Raw genomic sequence first — 18,187 nt, 5'->3', positions numbered from 1 at the left:
CTGATACCAATTGTTGAATAAGAAGAGTATCCAAGATAACTCTAATGATCCCAAGAAGAAGAAAATAGAGCACACTCTTAAAGAAAACTCACAAAACAAACTAATTAGCAAAGCTTTTCTTATTTAGCTCTAGGCTTTGTTTTTCCTTGGATGATATACAATGCTTGGAGACTTGAGTATTTATAGCAAACCAAATGAAAGCTACACCACACACTTACTTCACCTACAACCTCCACTTACTTCACCAACCTCACACACTTACTTCACCTACAACATCCACCTACTTCACCTACAACCTCCACTTACTTCACCGACCTCACACACTTACTTCACCAAATGACATTGATTCTCAACAAATCATTTATGCTGGACCCCTCGACCGCCATTCTCACAAGCTTGTAGAATATTCTGAAGTGAGTTTTCCTTTCACTTCTTATTTCTTGTACGTCCTTCACTAGTAATTTTAGAGAAGTGATTTCCGCACAAGCCCTGTTTATTTCTCGTCTTACATTGAATAAATCAAAAGAGAATCAAGTGACAAAATAAATGAGTTGTGCAGAAGAAGAAAATGCATGTGTGGAAGTCATTTCCTGTGATTTTAATGCAGTCTGGACTCATATCTTTAACCTCTACAGGCCATCCCGGGTGTGCCCAAGATCAAGGATGGTTACAATCCTGCTACATGGATGCTTGAGGTCACTGCTCCCGCAGTTGAGACTCAACTTGATGTTGACTTTGCAGACATTTACCAAAACTCCTCGCTTTACCAGTAAGTGTCGTAATATCTTTTTCGTGTAAACTATGATTTCTAGTTTTATGATTCTCACTCTTCCTCTTGATGTTCTTTTAGGAGGAACCAAGAGCTTATCAAAGAGCTTAGTACACCGGCTCCCGGGTCCAAAGATCTCTACTTCCCAACCAAATACTCTCAACCTTTCCCGGTTCAGTGCAAAGCTTGTTTCTGGAAAATGCATTGGTCTTATTGGAGAAATCCTCAGTACAATGCCATCCGATTCTTTACTACCATTGTCATCGGTGTCTTATTGGGTCTTATCTTCTGGCAAAAGGCACAGCAGACGTAAGCTCTGGTTTTTTAACTGCAAATTTGACTAAATCATGTTATTGGCGTCTCTATTTATTAGGAACGAAATTTTTCTTGTAACAGAGCACAACAGCAAGATCTGATGAACCTTTTAGGAGCTATGTATGCTGTTGTGCTTTTCCTTGGAACCACGAATGCTTCTGTGGTCCGATTTGTTGTCGCCATTGAAAGAACAGTTTTCTACCGTGAAAGAGCTGCCGGAATGTATTCTGAACTGCCTTATGCATTTGCTCAGGTGATGTATAAAATTGACAAATTGTTAGAGACCTTTTGGTACACATCTTATTACGTGATTGACAAGTTATCCCCCTTTTTTTTGCAGGTGGCTATAGAGACAGTCTATGTTGCAATCCAAACATTTATATATACACTTCTTCTCTTCTCCATGATTGGATTCAAGTGGAAAGTCGAAACATTCATTTGGTTCTGCTACTGTATCCTAATGTGCTTCATCTACTTCACGATGTACGATATGATGGTGGTTGCACTGACTCCGGGCCCCCAGATTGCTGTCATTGTCATGTCCTTCTTCCTCGGTTTCTGGAACTTGTTTTCCGGCTTCCTCATTCCAAGACCGGTACGTCATATCAAAATTGAGGGCCTATTTGGGATTGTTTCTAGAAGAGATAAAAGCGGTTTCTAACTATCAAACATTGTTCTAACTGCATTTGGTAGAAAACCTTAGCTTCTAGCTCATAGAAGCGTTTTCTGGAGAAGCACTTCTAACAAAACTGTATGCAAGTAGAAATGCTTCTTAGAAAACAATCCCAAACTAACCCTAAATATGCGGTAGATGCACATTGCTTTCATTTAACCTCACTACATGAAAGTACATAGTTCAAAAATTAACCTTGAATTTCTATTGTGTTTGCAACAAATACCAATCTGGTGGAGGTGGTACTACTGGGCTTCCCCTATGGCCTGGACACTTTATGGCCTTGTGACATCCCAAGTGGGTGACAAGAATGCTAACCTTATCCTCCCTGGATATGGCACCATGCCATTGAAGAAGTTCCTGAAAGATGACTTTGGTTTTGAGTATGACTTCCATCTGGCCGTCACCGCCGCACACGTCGGCTGGGTTCTTCTTTTCTTCGTTGTGTTTACCTATGGCATCAAGTTCCTCAACTTCCAAAGGAGATAGAGAAGGAACCAACTTTCAATACTACTGCAAATCATATTAGAAAGTCTTGGGGAGAGTATTAGTTTTTGTAATTTGTGTTAGTTTTCTAGTTTCTAGTGTTAGAGGAGTGTTTAATAAGGGTCCAAAAATGCTATTTCTGAACGAGTTGGAATGTCATGATTATTGTGAGTGGCGTGATATTAACGTTACGTAGACAAGTTTCACTTTTAGTAAACGATTAGATTTTACGTGTATTTTTTTTTCATGCTATGACTCACTTGCATAACTGGCAAAGTCTATGACTCTATGACTAACAAATAACATTACACGAATCACATTTATTGATTTTAGGACGTAATTTTATGGGTAATGTGGTCGATGAAGATAAAGATAAAGATGTCAAGCAGCAGTTGGCGTTTTGGAAAGCCAGAGACACTCGGGTGCCTAAGATAGAGGCTCTGAGTGGGAGGGAAAATGTATGGGATATACCAAAGGTAATGGCCTTCCACCTCTTAATATCAGCAATCCTTTCTACTGAATGTACGTTGTTTATTGTCCGATGATTTTTGTGTTTCTTATGTTCGTTAGTTCTCGATAAAGACTTCATCTTTTGTGGGTTACTGAATGTACGTTGTTTATTCTGTCTTTTCTACACATGTCAAGCTTGTAAACTATAAATTTGTTGCTTAAATAGCACTGAAATTCCTGAAAATTTTGGTTGTTGCATCAAGCTATTGTCTTGTATATTACAAATTATAGAGCGGTTGGAAGTCCGCTCAAGAATTCAGGGAATTAACGGGTGAACGTGATTCAGTCAAAAGGCTATGTACATGTGAGGATCGTTCCTTTCATAACATGAACATGTGAACATTCCGTAATATTTATGAGAAGCCACCACGACACAACTGAGCGGAGTTGCAGTCCAATTTTGTAGTTTAACTGAAAACGGGAGTAGAATTCTCTCATTTCTTCTCACATTTTGTTTTTTGTCTTATTGTCTCTATAAAAAAAAATGAATATAAGATATTGATATGATTTAACCATTTAAGTAGGAGGGGAATGAAGGAGAAATAAATTAGGAGGGGAGAGAATCTTCCTCGTTGAAAACAAAGGCCAAGAAAGTGACTTTTGTTAGAGAGGGAGAGAGGGGAGAAGGAGGAGACAAAGAGTCACATAAAGGCTATAAAGGGGCCGGACGGAATGAGATCATGTATGTGCTGTACTTTGCGTTCTTTATTACCAGACCCACCGATGGAAAAAAACAGGAGTTATTTGGTAAAGCATGCCATGTGATGTACTGAGAGCAAAATAGATTGGTGATTTCGTCGCATTAAGCATGTGAGGACAAAATTTCAAATAATATATTGGACAGGACGTTTAATGTCCATAGATCACTCGCATCATTTAGTCATTGCCACGGTTTTGGAACACTAAGTAATGTAGATCCAGAAAGTTTAACAGCTCCATCTTTCATCCATAGATCCAAAAGAGGTAACACACCAAAACAAAAATTAAAATAAAGCAACTCTCGCCCAGAGAGCAATCAAACTAGCAAACTTGCCTTAAGAAGAGAAATCAAAATCAAATTCCAAGACAATTCATGGAAATTATTAGACATAAACAAAATACAAGGTCTAATTAATGTTGCTGTTGCACATCCTCTAGACATCCGAGAGCCATATACCCTCTAAACCCATAGTAGGAACACATACAAGATTCATCACTACAAAAAGGATATCACACCCCATTTTACTTTTCTCACACATTTTTAATTTTCGACCGTCGAATCGGATGAATTGAAGAAGATCAAATGACATAAATTAACAAGGGTTGTGGATAGCACACCCCAAAGGATAATGGTAACTCCACCATCGTTCAGGCTAAACCCAATCCCATCACAATCCGACATCTTATATGGCTTTCGACTTTAATCCTAAATCGATAGTGATAACTGCATTCAACTTACTGTGTGCATGAGCCAAAAGATTATGACTATATTACGATAATTACAGCATTTTACGACGACAATTTAACTAAGAATTGAATTATTAGATACCGATAAAAATGTAACCTAGGTGAACATAACAAAATTATTCATCTAAAAGTGGCATCACAAAAGGAACCTTTTATTTGGGTTCTATGACCATAGAAAGGTGATTTATTTGATTGGATTTGGATATAATGAATCACTAAAGTATATCCCCTTCACCCCCGACAACCTTTCGTTTCTCATCCTCCTCCAACAGTCCAACGCACATCCCCTAATTATTTTATTATTTTAATTTTTAATTCCCAAAAAATGTCAAAAATTTCAAAAAAGTTGCAACAACGATGGACGATCTAAATTACGGGAGGAGAAGCAGGCTGGGTCCACCCACCCATCCCCATGTAACTCGCAACGGCACACGTGGCATGGAGCGCCAAGATAATGAACCCACACAAAAAACTCCAGTCACTCTCGCACTCCGATATCTGTGTTGCTTCACTCAACTCACGTTTCTCCCGGGAGACGAGCTTCGGTACTCCGCAAAACGAAACGTCCTTGGAGATCGATCGATCGATCCTTCTCGCGCGCTTCCATCGATCTGATAACGAAAGGAGGAAGGAGAAATGGTCTCGACTCTCTCGGGGATTCGCTTCCCTCTTCTGCCTTCTGCCTACACCTCGCATGCCAGTTTTAATGGCGATCGGAGGACCTCCGGCGGCCTCTCTCTCTTCCTCTCCAACACCTCCTTCTCTCGTATTCCCTCTCCCTATCTCTCTCTCTCTCTCTCTCTTCTTTTGTTCGTTTTTCGCTTTGGTTTCGAAAAATGGATATTCGAGTTCTATTTCTGTGTTTCAATCGGCTGCTTCGATTTTCTGTTAATTTTTCCGTAATTAATTATTATGATTTTTTTTTATTTTAGTAAATTTGAAGTTATGCGTAGATAAGATTGGTTGTTAGTGGTCAGTGTCCTGGAAATGGAGCTTACGTAGATATGCCGTGAGCTTTTTTGGAAGCTTGGAACAGTAATGTTGTGCTTGCTTGCTATGGCTGCTAGTTTTGAATTTAATTTTTGTTGAAAAGAATTGAAATTTTTGAAAAAAATGTCATTGTTTTATCATGATTGCGTACTTGTTATTCGATGTTTTGTGGGTGTTAAGCTAATTGATACTTGTTTGTAGGGAAGATCTTTGCTGGAAAGTCTTCGTATGATTCTGATTTGCCGTCTTTAGCAGTTGCTGCATCGAAGAAAATTCTTGTTCCGGACAGCCAGAGTGATGGCTCTTTGTCTTTGACGGAGCAATTGGGAGCTACGAGTACAGTTTCAGAGGATCCTCAGGTTTATGATACCCATCTATGTGCATACCACTTATGTTTTATGCTTTCAACTTAAGGGTTTTAGAGGGTGTGCAGAACGCTGTAGCATAGTCAATTTCTGTGTGACATCTTGGAGGATCCCGCATAACATATTGTCATACTGTGTATGTATAATTTTTGTTTAGGTGATTGAGGATGTAGATAATGTAGCAATGGAAGATGAAGAGAAGCTTGTGGATGCCCCTTCATTAGTTGTGGACAATGTTGATGATGCTGAAGCGAAGGTTGAGGACGTACCTCATCCCTTAGAAGTTACAGCAAGTACTGCTACAAGCAAAGCTAAGGGAAAGACAATTCCATCGCCTGGCAATGGGCAAAAGATATATGAAATAGATCCACTTTTGGTGCGTCACCGTGATCATCTTGATTACCGGTATGATGCACTTCCATATTTTATTTATAATAATAATACATATACAACTTGTATGGAATATGGATGATTGCCTAAAATTGAAAAAAGATCAAATAAATTGATTAACGTCGCTACCCCATTTGAGTAAAAGGGTTCATGGCTGCTAGCTGGTTAGTGTTGCAAGTGCGAGATTCTTTTTGCTCCTTTAGTGCATTGAATTATGTTTCTTTTTCCTTTTTCCAGTTACAAATCCTTCATGCTTGCTTATATCCAAATTAGGTTAATAAGGCTTTAAGTGATTTCGTTGTGCTATGGTCAGTTATGGACAATACAAAAGGCTGCGTGAGGAGATTGACAAGTACGAAGGCAGTTTAGAGGTGTTTTCTCGTGGCTATGAGAAGTTTGGTTTCACACGCAGGTATTACTTTTTGCTTTTATCTGCTGGAGTCGAATCATTTTCCATGTTTTTTTTACTAGTTTACAACATTGAATACGTATTTTAGTTGCTTTTTTTTTACTCTTGAACAGAAATTAATGGGTAAATATGCTAATAGGGAGGTGTATAAGGTCAGGTAGACGAGACGAGAGAAAAGTTTTGCAATTTGACTGTTTCGAACTGCAGCTACTGGTGTTATACTAAATATTGTGTTACCATTGGCGATTTCACTCGGTATAATTCTTCTAATATAGTCAAAATATGCTCTCGTCTACGTTTCTCTGGCCATGCCCTTTGCTACCTTGTTTGCTAATTATTGTCCTTGTTTACGTCTTTGTATTTATTCTGTGGGTAATAGCTTTCGTTGTTTTTGCTTTTAGGGTTCCTTTCAAATTTTCATAATAATTTCTGTATTTTTTGGTTTAAAATCCCTATATTATTATTGGCAATCTTTAATGCTGATTATTATCTCTACTGGTTTTTCAGTGCGGAAGGTATCACTTATAGGGAGTGGGCTCCTGGGGCAAAGGTTCGTTTGCCTTCTTTGGTGTTTTAAGAATTTTACTTTTAACCGTTAGTTATTCTCTGTATAAGGGTGACTTATTAAGATCAACAATTCTAGACACAGTGTGCCTACTAAGATCCTTTCCCGCTTATTTTGCTGTACTCAGTATCTTGTTATTTGATGGAAGGTTTTATTTGACTAGTTTAGGTACCTTATTAAGTTTGGTCTCATGGTTGCCTTTTTTTTCGTTGGCTTTTTCAGTCAGCATCACTGATTGGAGATTTCAACAATTGGAACACAAATGCAGATGTGATGACTCGGGTATGTTTTTGGAACTTTAGCAGTGGTAATGCCAAGATATGAATAAATGAATTACATCAAGCCACATGATTACTGTTTTTTACAAACATTTCTCATATACCATATCTGAACAGAATGAATTTGGAGTCTGGGAGATCTTTTTGCCAAACAATGCAGATGGCTCACCTTCGATTCCACATGGTTCTCGAGTGAAGGTAATATTTATTGTGGATAATTGTAAGTCTGATTTTTCAGTCTCTTTCTCTATTATTGTACTACTTCATAATCCAGCAAAGAAAAAGAAGACTTATTTTTTCCTAAGTAATCCTTTACTAATTTGACCATTTACTTGTCCCTAGTGAAAATCTCAAAAGGGAGTTTGGTTATACACATTCTTTTCTAATTTGTTCTCTTCTAGAAATTTGTGTGGAGAATGAGACAATAGTTACAAGGCATGCCTACAATTACAAGTTTTGCCATGCGATAAATTTGTCTAATTCATTCAGTATGTTATGTGAAATTGCAGATCCGTATGGACACTCCTTCAGGCATCAAAGACTCGATTTCTGCTTGGATCAAGTTTTCTGTGCAGGCTCCAGGTGAAATCCCATATAATGGCATATACTACGATCCACCAGAAGAGGTATGTTCTTCGGAAAAGTTAAATTATGCTTTATACTGGTAGGGATGCCAAGGGCTCTGGGTAAAAGAAAGGTTGCAGTAAGATAGAACTTAAACCATAGGATTGAATCAAAGTTGGGCAAACCTTTGTGATGCCCAAGTCACTAATGATTCCTAGGATTCTTATACTGATTCATTGATTTATGCATAGGTTACAGTTGCATTAAAATTATGAAGTAGTTAAGAGAGATCTGCTTCATTTACATGTTCATTTTTGAGATTACTGTTCCACTCTTCAACGGGCTAATTATACTCGCATACACTTCTTTTCAGGAAAAGTACGTATTTCAACATTCTCAGCCGACTGAGACCAAAATCACTTCGCATTTATGAGGCACATGTTGGAATGAGTAGCACGGTGTGCATTGTTAACCTTCTAGCTTATGTTGCAAATTATTATGTTCTTGCACTTTTTAAAATTCTTCTTTTAATAAGCCTCACCTTAGGCCAGCACTTGGAGATGTGCTGTAGATCAGTAGGATCTTAGTTTTAAAATCTGCTTTTTAAACTTTTATATTTCAGCATCAAGTGCTTTTTTCTTTTTTGTACTTTACAATTATCCACTTGGAATGATCCAGAGTTCAACGAGATTACTGTGCCACAGAGCTGTCATAGACCCTTCTTCCTTTTGATTTCTTATCATTTATTAAATTTCTACCCTCACAGTACTATTGACTTGGAGTTGCAGGAGCCCAAAATTAACACATATGCTGAATTCAGAGATGATGTGCTTCCACGCATTAAGAAGCTTGGTTACAATGCTGTTCAGCTCATGGCCATTCAAGAGCACTCCTACTATGCTAGCTTTGGGTATTGTGCTATTAACTTATACTCCAACTGTATGTATACAGTTTTATCTTTCGGGAAGATGTATTTATGTTGAAACAAATGGATTGGTAGGCAGTGCTACTTGTGGTACTTGTTTGTGAGCCGTTGACGTTCTTTAAAAATACTGAAATTTTCTGTGTCTGTGGTGCAGGTACCATGTCACCAATTTTTTTGCACCTAGTAGCCGCTGTGGAACCCCTGACGATCTGAAGTCTCTGATAGATAAAGCTCATGAGCTTGGTATGCTTGTACTTATGGATATTGTTCACAGGTAATAACTAATTGTTGAGAGCAGATAAGACATAAGTTTATGGACGCATCTATGGGTTAGTCAAATTCAACATTTGACATGCCTTTTTCTTTTAGTTGGTGATAGATTTGTACATGTCAACAATATGACAGATTTGTTTTTGTTTTCTTTTTATTCATTTTGCATGTATTTGTTGGTCTGGTCAGGTCTCCTTTCTTTCTGTAACTAAATACTGATAGGACAAACAGCTTATCTGCAGTTGAGGTTACACCATTACAGTGATGGCTATATAAGCTTATCCCAACCTCCCTGTGGCTGACTATGAAAGTCATGGGGCTTAACAGGAAAATACTGATTATCTTTCCATAAATTACTTCTTATATTCATCATACTAACTTTAATCTGCTTATTTTCATTGGACTTGATGATATCAAATTCTTCTTTAACTCTGTATGTTATTCAAATATTTTGCATGAATCATACTATTTCACATAATATTACATGTTAACTACCCTGAACTTATTCTAAATGTCTGACTGCTAATATGTAACACTACAGCCATGCATCAAATAACACGTTGGATGGGTTGAACATGTTTGATGGAACCGATAGTCATTATTTCCACTCTGGGTCTCGAGGATATCATTGGATGTGGGATTCCCGCTTGTTTAATTATGGAAGCTGGGAGGTATGTGCTTTCGTGCATTCTTTCTTTAAATAATAGCGCACTGTGAGAAATTTGGTCCTTAATCTTTTGTTTATCCTATGTTTATGAGGTACTGAATTTAACTTTCCACGTAGGTTTTGAGGTATCTTCTTTCCAATGCAAGGTGGTGGCTGGAAGAATACAAGTTCGATGGGTTCAGATTTGATGGTGTGACTTCAATGATGTACACTCACCATGGATTGCAGGTACCCTTTTAGTTTTCACTGAAGTTTTAAGTTTCAATGGAATAGTAATTATTCCTACAAATTTTGATGGAAAACTTCCATGATTATTTATCCTCAGCACGTTGACCGAAAAATAAAATCTATTGTCAGCATAATTTTATATTGATTTTGATGTCCAATATCAGTCTCGGTATTCCTATTGGTACCTCTGTTGCTGCTACTACTATTCGAGTTTGGTTTTATTTTTTCCATTGATAGGTTCTTATATTTATGTGTTTGTTGGTTGAGCTTGCTGTAGGTAGCATTTACTGGAAATTACAGTGAGTACTTTGGATTAGCTACAGATGTAGATGCTGTGACTTACCTGATGCTGGTTAACGATCTGATTCACGGGCTTTACCCTGAAGCTGTTACTGTTGGTGAAGATGTATGTTAGCTATTCCCTTTCATAAGTAATGTTGAGCATCCTTTGTTGCAATTATCTCCTGAGTATTAGATTTAGATTTCATAGTGCACTGAACTGAATAACCTGTTTGCTAGGTTGGGTAGCTTGAAATAAGAAAATTAAAATATTTCCAATATTTCCACTAAGTTATATAAGTTCTTAAAACTTTTTGTATGTTTTTCTATTTCTCTCATCCTCTTTTCCCCTGATCATTAAGACATGGAAGTTCATGTAGTTTTACCACTATTTCTATTCAAACAAGCATTTAATTCAGCGTGTGTTGAGTTTATAACATTTAATATTTCTCATTAGAAAAGAAAAATACACCCAGATTTGAATTTCAAACGAAATTGACCTTGCTTGAGGAAGGTTTTGTAGAGGAGTTTATTGTTATATATAAAAACAATAGCCATAAACATTTCCAGCTTTGTATCGTCACTCGTTAGCTGATTAACAAGTCAAATTTATCCTAATTCTATTCAATTCGTTTAAAATATTAATGATGGAAATGTCACTTTTATAGATTGTTACATTGATTATGAATATTTCTATTATTTCAGGTTAGTGGAATGCCAACTTTCTGTGTTGCTGTTAACGATGGTGGTGTTGGATTTGATTATCGCCTGCAAATGGCTATTGCTGATAAATGGATTGAGCTCCTTCAGTAAGTTGTGACGAAAATCTCTCTGATCCATTTTTGAAGTTAGACGGGTCCTGCATCTCTGATGGAGGTGGCATTTGTGAATAAAACCAATCAGCTTTTGCTGACTTATTATCGCACAAAATTTGATGTAGGAAAAGGGATGAAGAGTGGAAAATGGGTGATATTGTTTTCACACTCACCAACAGAAGGTGGCGGGAGAACTGTGTTGCTTATGCCGAAAGTCATGACCAAGCTCTTGTTGGTGACAAAACAATTGCATTTTGGCTGATGGACAAGGTTATATAAGTTTTCCTTGCATATTACGTAACTTGAAGGATATGTATACTTTTGTTTCTTGTATTAGAATTATCTATCTAAATATATTTTTCTCTCAGGATATGTATGATTTCATGGCTTTGGACAGACCATCAACTCCCCGTATAGATCGTGGAATAGCATTACATAAAATGATTAGGCTTATTACTATGGGATTAGGCGGAGAAGGATATCTGAATTTCATGGGAAATGAATTTGGCCATCCTGGTAAACTTAGTCCAAAACGTTATACTGTGTATCATCATTCTGTCAAGCTGGCACTCATTTCGAGTTTTTGTTTCCTGTTCAGAGTGGATTGATTTTCCAAGAGGTGCTCAACATCTTCCAAGCGGTAAAATAGTTCCTGGGAACAATAACAGCTTTGACAAATGCCGACGTAGATTTGATCTTGTAAGTTCTTTTAAATCCACATGTTCATTGCTATATACATAAGATGCATGCCTATTAGTGTAACAAGAATTTATGTTTAGTTTGGGTGGTGGTAATTGATGCAATGCATGATATGTGGAGGCAAGGTAATATATAGGCTAGTTAAGGATGAACTTGGAACCAGAGGGCACTTTAAACTATTCCTAAGAGACTTTTTAGTTGCACCAAAAATTGAACAGGCTAACATAATACAAGCAAAAGCTACTTGTAGAGGAAGTACAAATTACTGACCAAGGTCAAGTTGATTAGTAACCTAATAGCATAGATATGTTTGATCTTGACTTTGCTATCAGCCTATCACTTGCAAATTTCTAACCTAATAGCATCTCTCCGTTGAGTTATCCTTGAACGTTTATGTTGCACGTGAAGTTCTTGAACTACTATTTTCTTATTACAGAACTTTGCATATCCATTTTCGTATTCCGGGTTCTTTGTTTAAGGGTAATTGACCTTGCAGCAGATAATTGTGCATAACTTTCGTGGCCTCTGGTTGGATTGTGTGTTTTATGAAATTTGTTGGTTATGCATTGCCAGGGGGATGCTGACTATCTAAGATATCACGGGATGCAAGAATTTGATCGAGCAATGCAACATCTCGAAGAAACCTATGGTGTAAGTTTACATAACGTCTACGTGTGCCAGTTACTTAGGGCATAGGTTATGCCACTTGTTATCTGTTAAATTATAGTATGAAAAATTGGTCAACTGTTGATGCAGTTCATGACTTCTGAGCACCAATATATATCACGGAAGGATGAAGGAGACAGAATTATTGTCTTTGAAAGGGGAGACCTGGTTTTTGTCTTCAATTTTCATTGGAGTAAAAGCTATTCAGACTACCGAATTGGCTGCTTAAAGCCAGGAAAGTACAAGGTATTTCCTCTACAAAGTTCTATGAAGCCCTCGTAGTTAGCTTGCCAAATACACTAGTTGCTTTCCACGCTCTCACATTTTCCGTCTAGAATTGATCTTTATTGGCCGAGCGCATGTCACAGAACTCATTTTTTCTTTTTTGTTTCATATAATAATGCCGCGTTGCTCCTTCCAGATTGTCTTGGATTCAGATGAAAAGTTATTCGGGGGCTTCGATAGGCTTGATCACAGTGCTGAGTACTTCACGACTGTAAGATATGCAGACTTCGCGTGAGTATTTCACGGCTGTTAAATATTACTAAACCTCGTTGTGATCTGCAGGATGGGTGGTTCGATGACCGGCCTCATTCTTTCCTCCTCTATGCACCTTGTAGAACAGCTGTGGTCTACGCTCTCGTAGAGGGACCTAAAAAAGGCTGAAAACGTCTACATCTTGCTGCGATCCTAAAACAGACGCAATGTACATTAGCTAATAAAGCGCCGCCCCTGTGGAATTACGCTGCCACCTTCAGCAGTTCTGCTACGCCAAAGTCGGAAGAACGAGATTAACAAAGTAAAGGCTAGAAGTTAAACTGCTAAGGTGAGAGAGTTTAGGCAGAGTTTAGGAGACCAGTCTCTACTATAAGCCTATAAAAAAGTAGACTAATATATGGCAGTTTGAGACAATTACTTCTGTAATTATTTTTCCAAGCTAGGGATTTTCTAATGTATATATAGCATGTAGCAGAATATGGTGTTGCATTTTAGGCTTATTTGTTGATTTGCCACCTAAAATTGTTATTTAGTCTCGTTTTACCCCCTTGAAACTTGTTTTGACTCACTTTGGCACCCCTAGTCTTAGTTCACCCAATTTTCATCAATTCCGCCAAATAGGCCTTAAGTTAATGGATAATATTGAAATTAACTGTCAACTAAACTCAACGACTGGATTTGCAAGCCTAAATTCCCTTCTTCTCTATCACTTAATCGTAATTTGCTTTCTCAATTTTTCTCGCCACAGTTCACATGTGGCCTGGTAACATGTGGTGATCAATCAAAATTCTCATGTAAGCAGTGACGGATCTAGGATTCAAATAAATAAAAATGCCCACTTAGTGGGATTAATCCTTTTGAATTTTTATAGGGTAAATGAGTACACGTAATTTAAAAAATCCCAACATCCAAAACGCTAGTTTCATTTAACATTAGTAAAAGCAAGAAACAATGACATATAGGGGGAAATAGAAAGGATTCAAACGTTTTTTCATTGTGATCACACAACTGCACGCCTTCCCCATGGATGTACTAAAATTTCAACTAGGCTAAAACTGCTCCGAAAAGAAACCTTTGCACAAATCGCCTACACTCAACAACTCCCAACCACCACCGCAACCTACGTAGACGATCGGTGGCTCCCAAATATCCTCACACGTGTTTCTCCCGGACTCTGAAGGGTCTCAAGTCCGTATGTGGATCCACCTATGCATATAAGTGCCACGTCGCCAAGCATGGGCTTATCTATGCCTGCTTAAAAAAAAAGGAAATGTTCATACCATGTCTATTTAAAGGAAAGGACGAAAGTGAGGTGAAGTGCGACTAAATGAGACTAAATGGCAGTTTCGGGGGCAAATTAATTAATGATCCTTATGTAAGCTAGCAAACACCTAGGACTCGCCAAATTTTGTAATCGCAATACGATGGATCGTTCGTGGTTCGATGGATAATTTTTTTCTTTAAAATGATATTCTAAACACATTAATTTTACCTAGAAATGGAATTAAACTTTTGAGTGCATGAGAGCGGGCGAACAATGTCCTTACAAACTGGTCTAATTCACAGTTGCATGAGAGCGGGAACAATGTCTTTGAAAACTGGTCTAATTAACATCATCTGTCATACTGATTATTCGGCAAAGGAAAAGCACCTTACCTTGAAAATCACTTTCCGGTAGTTAATAAGCAGCAACTCGATGCCAGTCGAACTCGTCGAAACCTACTGGACTTAGGATACAACACAAAGATACTTGAATGTCGACGATCGGCAACTCGAAAATCACCTTATTTTCAAGGTCAGAAGACTCAACCGAGACAAGTAAATTGCAACTGCACTTCTACAAGATATGAGCAACAAATTTGTTTTGGTTAAACATGCACAGAACTCGTCCGTTGAAGTGCAAAAGAACGAGAGCGATTTATACAAGCAACTAAAAGCAGCTCGCTGGAACTGTCTGATACGGAGGATAATCAAGTGCTGATGAAGCTAGTTTCGGAGGCAGAGCTACGGGGCAACCGATGTAAGACGCTGGTTGGTGAGGAATTGGAGTTGGAAGAGGACCGCAGGGCCTCTGCAAGTGGTCCTCCCATGGACGCCATTTGGTTTGTTGCCCACCCAGCGGGCCAATTCAACTGTGGCTGCCCACGCTCGGCATGGCTGTCCTGGTGGCCTGGCTCGATCCCATTGCCAGTAGACAATTTCAACGATACATCCGATGAGGTATTTCCACGTATCGAAATGGAGAGGCTGGTGGCCGAGTTCATTGAGCTAGGTCTGCTTCCTGCATTGTCGAGTTCTTGGAGCTTCCCCGGCCAGTCATCAAAAAAAGGCCTCAAGACATGGCTGTCGGATTTCGCACTCGCAGAGAACTCACCGTGGGACTCGAAGAGGCTCCTGTTCTCAGGTTTGGATTCTGAAGAACTACAAGTTGACATGAAACAGTAGCAATTAAGAGCAAGAAATCAAAGTTGATATAAAAAATAAAAAAGGTATAAAGAGCATATGAATAGAGCATCATGTACTTTTAGGGCCCATGAGATTCCATCAATTCAAGGTTTGTCTCCAATAATAACACCAACAACAACAAAAGAAAAAGTGGTTTGGTGTGTGTGTGGGGGGGGGGGGGGGGGGGGGGGGAGGGGGGGGGGGGGGGGGGGGGGGGGGGGGGGGGGGGGGGGTGGGGGGAGAGGTTGGGGAGGGGGGTGGTGCGGCATCCTATAATTAAACTACCTGCTTACCTCGACAATGTTAGCGACAAACACTTTAAGAAAGACACTAAAAGAAACAAAACCCGCCACACAATAAAAATTAGGTATTTTTTCTTATGAGTGTTTGATTCGTGAAGTATTTCACAATAAGTACTGATTTGGTATTGAAATAATTTTATAAAAAGTAGGTATCAAAAAAGTTGAGCTCAAAAAAAATGTTTGGTAAACACTTAAAAACAGCTTATTTTCACAATTTTGGATGAAAAAAAAAAAAAAAAATTGAAAACGTAAAGCAGCAAAAATGAGATTATTCTCAAACCATAGCAGAAACAGTTTTTTTTCAAAGTATAGCAATACCAAACCAACCTTAACATTAGCCGTTGTCACTCGTCGGGACTACATTAATTGAAATTGACAAGTGATAACGGATAGTTTTAGTAGCATTCTTTAGTTTAAATTAAATTAAACCCAAAAAATAGCATTGGTGGTGTTGTTTACTACCTTTGGTTGAGATGAAGCAGATCAACTGAAGGGGATAATGAGGATCCAGAGAGAGCGAAATGAGCCCCACTAGCTGATGTATTGGTGGTGGTGGTGGTAGCAATATTAAGATTACTGCCACTCCCTCCGCCACAACCGGTGGTTGTCGTGGTGGTTGTGGTGGTGACTTCCACAGGCTTTCTTGAACGGTTTCTGCCACGGTGCACATGGCGCTCACAGTACTTCTGACCCGCCACCACATCTCTCGAGCACCGCCATTTCTTACCAGTCTGTCCTCCTGCACCTCGTCGGTTCCGGATCCATGGCAGCTCTTCCCCAATACCCTGATTGCAACACTGATAGATAATACACATTATGATTCAAGTCTCAAAAAACCTGGCCGTAGCCAAGTTGACTGGAGCAGGAGCAGGTTATGTACCCAAGTTCAAATCGCCCTCCTCTCGGTTTAGATTAAATTAGAATATAACTCCACTAAAATTAAAAAATTAAAACTCACACAAGTCTAAAATTTTCTTTTTTTGGTTCTTCCAAATCCAACCAAATGGCCATTGTTTTCTTAAAAAAAAATAAAAAAAAAAAAAAAAAAAAACAATATTCTAAACTACTGTAATTATAATAAATAAAATAAAATAAGGGTTCGAAGTGCAAAGAGACGAACACACTAGCCTAACCAAGGTCTGCAAATCAAATTGGCATTTTAAATAGATTCTCATTTGTGAAAAATCTTAATAACGAAATTTGGTTTGATTAAATTTTTGAGTTTAAGTTATACTTACAAGCAGGTTGAAAGTGAGGGAACTGTTGGAGAGGGTGGTGGAGGAAATAAGGAGCAGAACGGAGGAGGCTTTTCCTGATTGGCTGAAGAAGCTCAGAAGGAACAGCCGCACCGGCCGCCATGTACCTGAATATCAAAGCCTGCAGCTCCAGCTCCTGCCACTGTGACAAGCTGAAATAGCTTCCCATTTCTACAGAAAAACAAAAAACAAGAGTTCAAATTAAAAGAAGAGCTTTTTAAAAGTTAAATATAAAACTTGGAAAATTAGAAGAAAAGACCAGTCAAGAACATCAACTTTTCTATCCAAAGAATCAAACTTTTTCTTGTGTGTTGGATGTATGTGTGTGTGTGACAGAAGAAAGAAAAGGGAAGAAGAGGAAAAAATCTTACTGGGAAATCTGGAGGTGGCAGGTGAGGAATCAGAAAATGCTGACAGGATTTTGGTGTTGGGTTCAGATACAAACAGAGGGAGAGCATACCCAGCAGATGGATGCTCTGAGTTTTGATGGGGATCTAGGTCAAGTTTTGGTATCTTTGCAGAATGTTGTTCCTCTGACTGCTCCTGCTGCTGCTGGGTTTTCCATTGCTTAAGGTGGAAGTCCATCTACAGAGAGAGAGAGAGAGAGAGAGAGAGAGAGAGATGGGGTGGGGTTTAAGTTAAGTTTGTTTTTCTCCTATGATTTAGTTGTTGTTGGGTTTAAAACTTTAATGTGTTGGTTTGTTGGGTGTGGAAATTGGGTTTTTTGAAGTGAGAGAAAGCTTTTGGCAGAGGTTCTGACAGCAAAAGCCTGCAAAGTTTGTTTAAAGGGCTGTGAAGAAGCCTGAGGCACTTGAGGAAAGACAGACAAGACAATGGAGAGGTAAAATAATTAAAATAATCCAAAAAAGAGTTTTAAAATTAATTAAAAATTGGAAGAAAATAGATAGCTAGAGCCAGTGAGTAGTGACTAGAGAGAGAGAGAGAGAGAGAGAGAGAGGAAGAACACCTGCAGTCTTTTTGTCTCACTGCAAATGCTTTGGAAATAGCAGAAGGGTGTTTTATTAGGCTTGATTTCATTTCCATTAATCTAATTAAGCTACGTATACATAACATAAGACCCAAGATCCATTTGCATGGTATAATTAGAGAGAGAGAGAGTAGAGAGACTTGCATTGGCATTTGCTGCCGACCTCCTTTATCACTCGCCCTTCAAAGTTCACATTCTTTTCTTTACAGTGCAAGTATTGTAAAAAGCATTCTTCTAATTTTTCTTCAATAGTTTGAAATTACGAGAAGGTTTGGCAAAATACAATTTTATGAAATCGAAAGGGAAAGACTGTTTAAAAAGTAGGACTGTTAAGCAAGTTGAACTATCAATGAATTTACTTAAGTATATATTCTCAAAATATTTATACA

General features: G+C 38.4%; 3 protein-coding genes across 3 annotated transcripts; 2 read left to right on the top strand and 1 right to left on the bottom strand.

Moving 5' to 3' along the window:
• The first annotated feature begins 519 nt into the window (after positions 1 to 519).
• Positions 520 to 2,261, top strand: LOC125473615 (pleiotropic drug resistance protein 2-like). Its single transcript, XM_048576717.1, has 5 exons — positions 520 to 769; positions 851 to 1,078; positions 1,166 to 1,337; positions 1,425 to 1,679; positions 1,977 to 2,261. The coding sequence occupies exons 1-5, from the start codon at positions 687 to 689 to the stop codon at positions 2,244 to 2,246; spliced, it is 1,008 nt and encodes a 335-aa protein (XP_048432674.1). The 5' UTR covers positions 520 to 686; the 3' UTR covers positions 2,247 to 2,261.
• A 2,500-nt stretch (positions 2,262 to 4,761) lies between these two features.
• Positions 4,762 to 13,361, top strand: LOC103944285 (1,4-alpha-glucan-branching enzyme 2-2, chloroplastic/amyloplastic). Its single transcript, XM_048576716.1, is given in 23 exon segments — positions 4,762 to 4,965; positions 5,391 to 5,548; positions 5,712 to 5,959; positions 6,258 to 6,356; positions 6,861 to 6,903; positions 7,141 to 7,200; positions 7,314 to 7,394; positions 7,706 to 7,822; positions 8,134 to 8,166; positions 8,168 to 8,218; positions 8,549 to 8,670; positions 8,840 to 8,959; positions 9,497 to 9,626; positions 9,740 to 9,850; positions 10,128 to 10,256; positions 10,835 to 10,938; positions 11,070 to 11,214; positions 11,313 to 11,460; positions 11,543 to 11,643; positions 12,217 to 12,294; positions 12,400 to 12,555; positions 12,731 to 12,805; positions 12,877 to 13,361. Coding segments are annotated over 23 exon segments (2,538 nt in total). The 5' UTR covers positions 4,762 to 4,835; the 3' UTR covers positions 12,976 to 13,361.
• Positions 13,362 to 14,573: 1,212 nt separating this feature from the next.
• On the bottom strand, positions 14,574 to 17,636 carry LOC103944286 (growth-regulating factor 3-like). The gene is given in 5 exon segments (XM_009354710.3): positions 14,574 to 15,228; positions 16,017 to 16,282; positions 16,284 to 16,351; positions 16,793 to 16,981; positions 17,182 to 17,636. Coding segments are annotated over 5 exon segments (1,188 nt in total). The 5' UTR covers positions 17,396 to 17,636; the 3' UTR covers positions 14,574 to 14,777.
• Between the last annotated feature and the right edge of the window lie 551 nt (positions 17,637 to 18,187).

The sequence above is a fragment of a genome, unplaced genomic scaffold, assembly GCF_019419815.1.
Source record: "Pyrus x bretschneideri cultivar Hongxiangsu unplaced genomic scaffold, Pyrus_bretschneideri_v1 Contig9, whole genome shotgun sequence".
Classification (NCBI taxonomy): domain Eukaryota; kingdom Viridiplantae; phylum Streptophyta; class Magnoliopsida; order Rosales; family Rosaceae; genus Pyrus; species Pyrus x bretschneideri.
Note: the sequence above shows the minus strand (reverse complement) of the source record. Positions and strands in the feature narration are given on the sequence as shown.

What these genes read in the sequence shown, in the direction of transcription:
- LOC125473615 (XM_048576717.1), top strand. Translation starts at nt 687, where the DNA reads ATGCTTGAGGTCACTGCTCCCGCAGTTGAGACTCAACTTGATGTTGAC. An exon ending in TGCCTTATGCATTTGCTCAG is followed by an intron (nt 1,338 to 1,424) that starts GTGATGTATAAA and finishes TTTTTTTTGCAG; the next exon opens with GTGGCTATAGAGACAGTCTA. An exon ending in GCTTCCTCATTCCAAGACCG is followed by an intron (nt 1,680 to 1,976) that starts GTACGTCATATC and finishes TTGTGTTTGCAA; the next exon opens with CAAATACCAATCTGGTGGAG.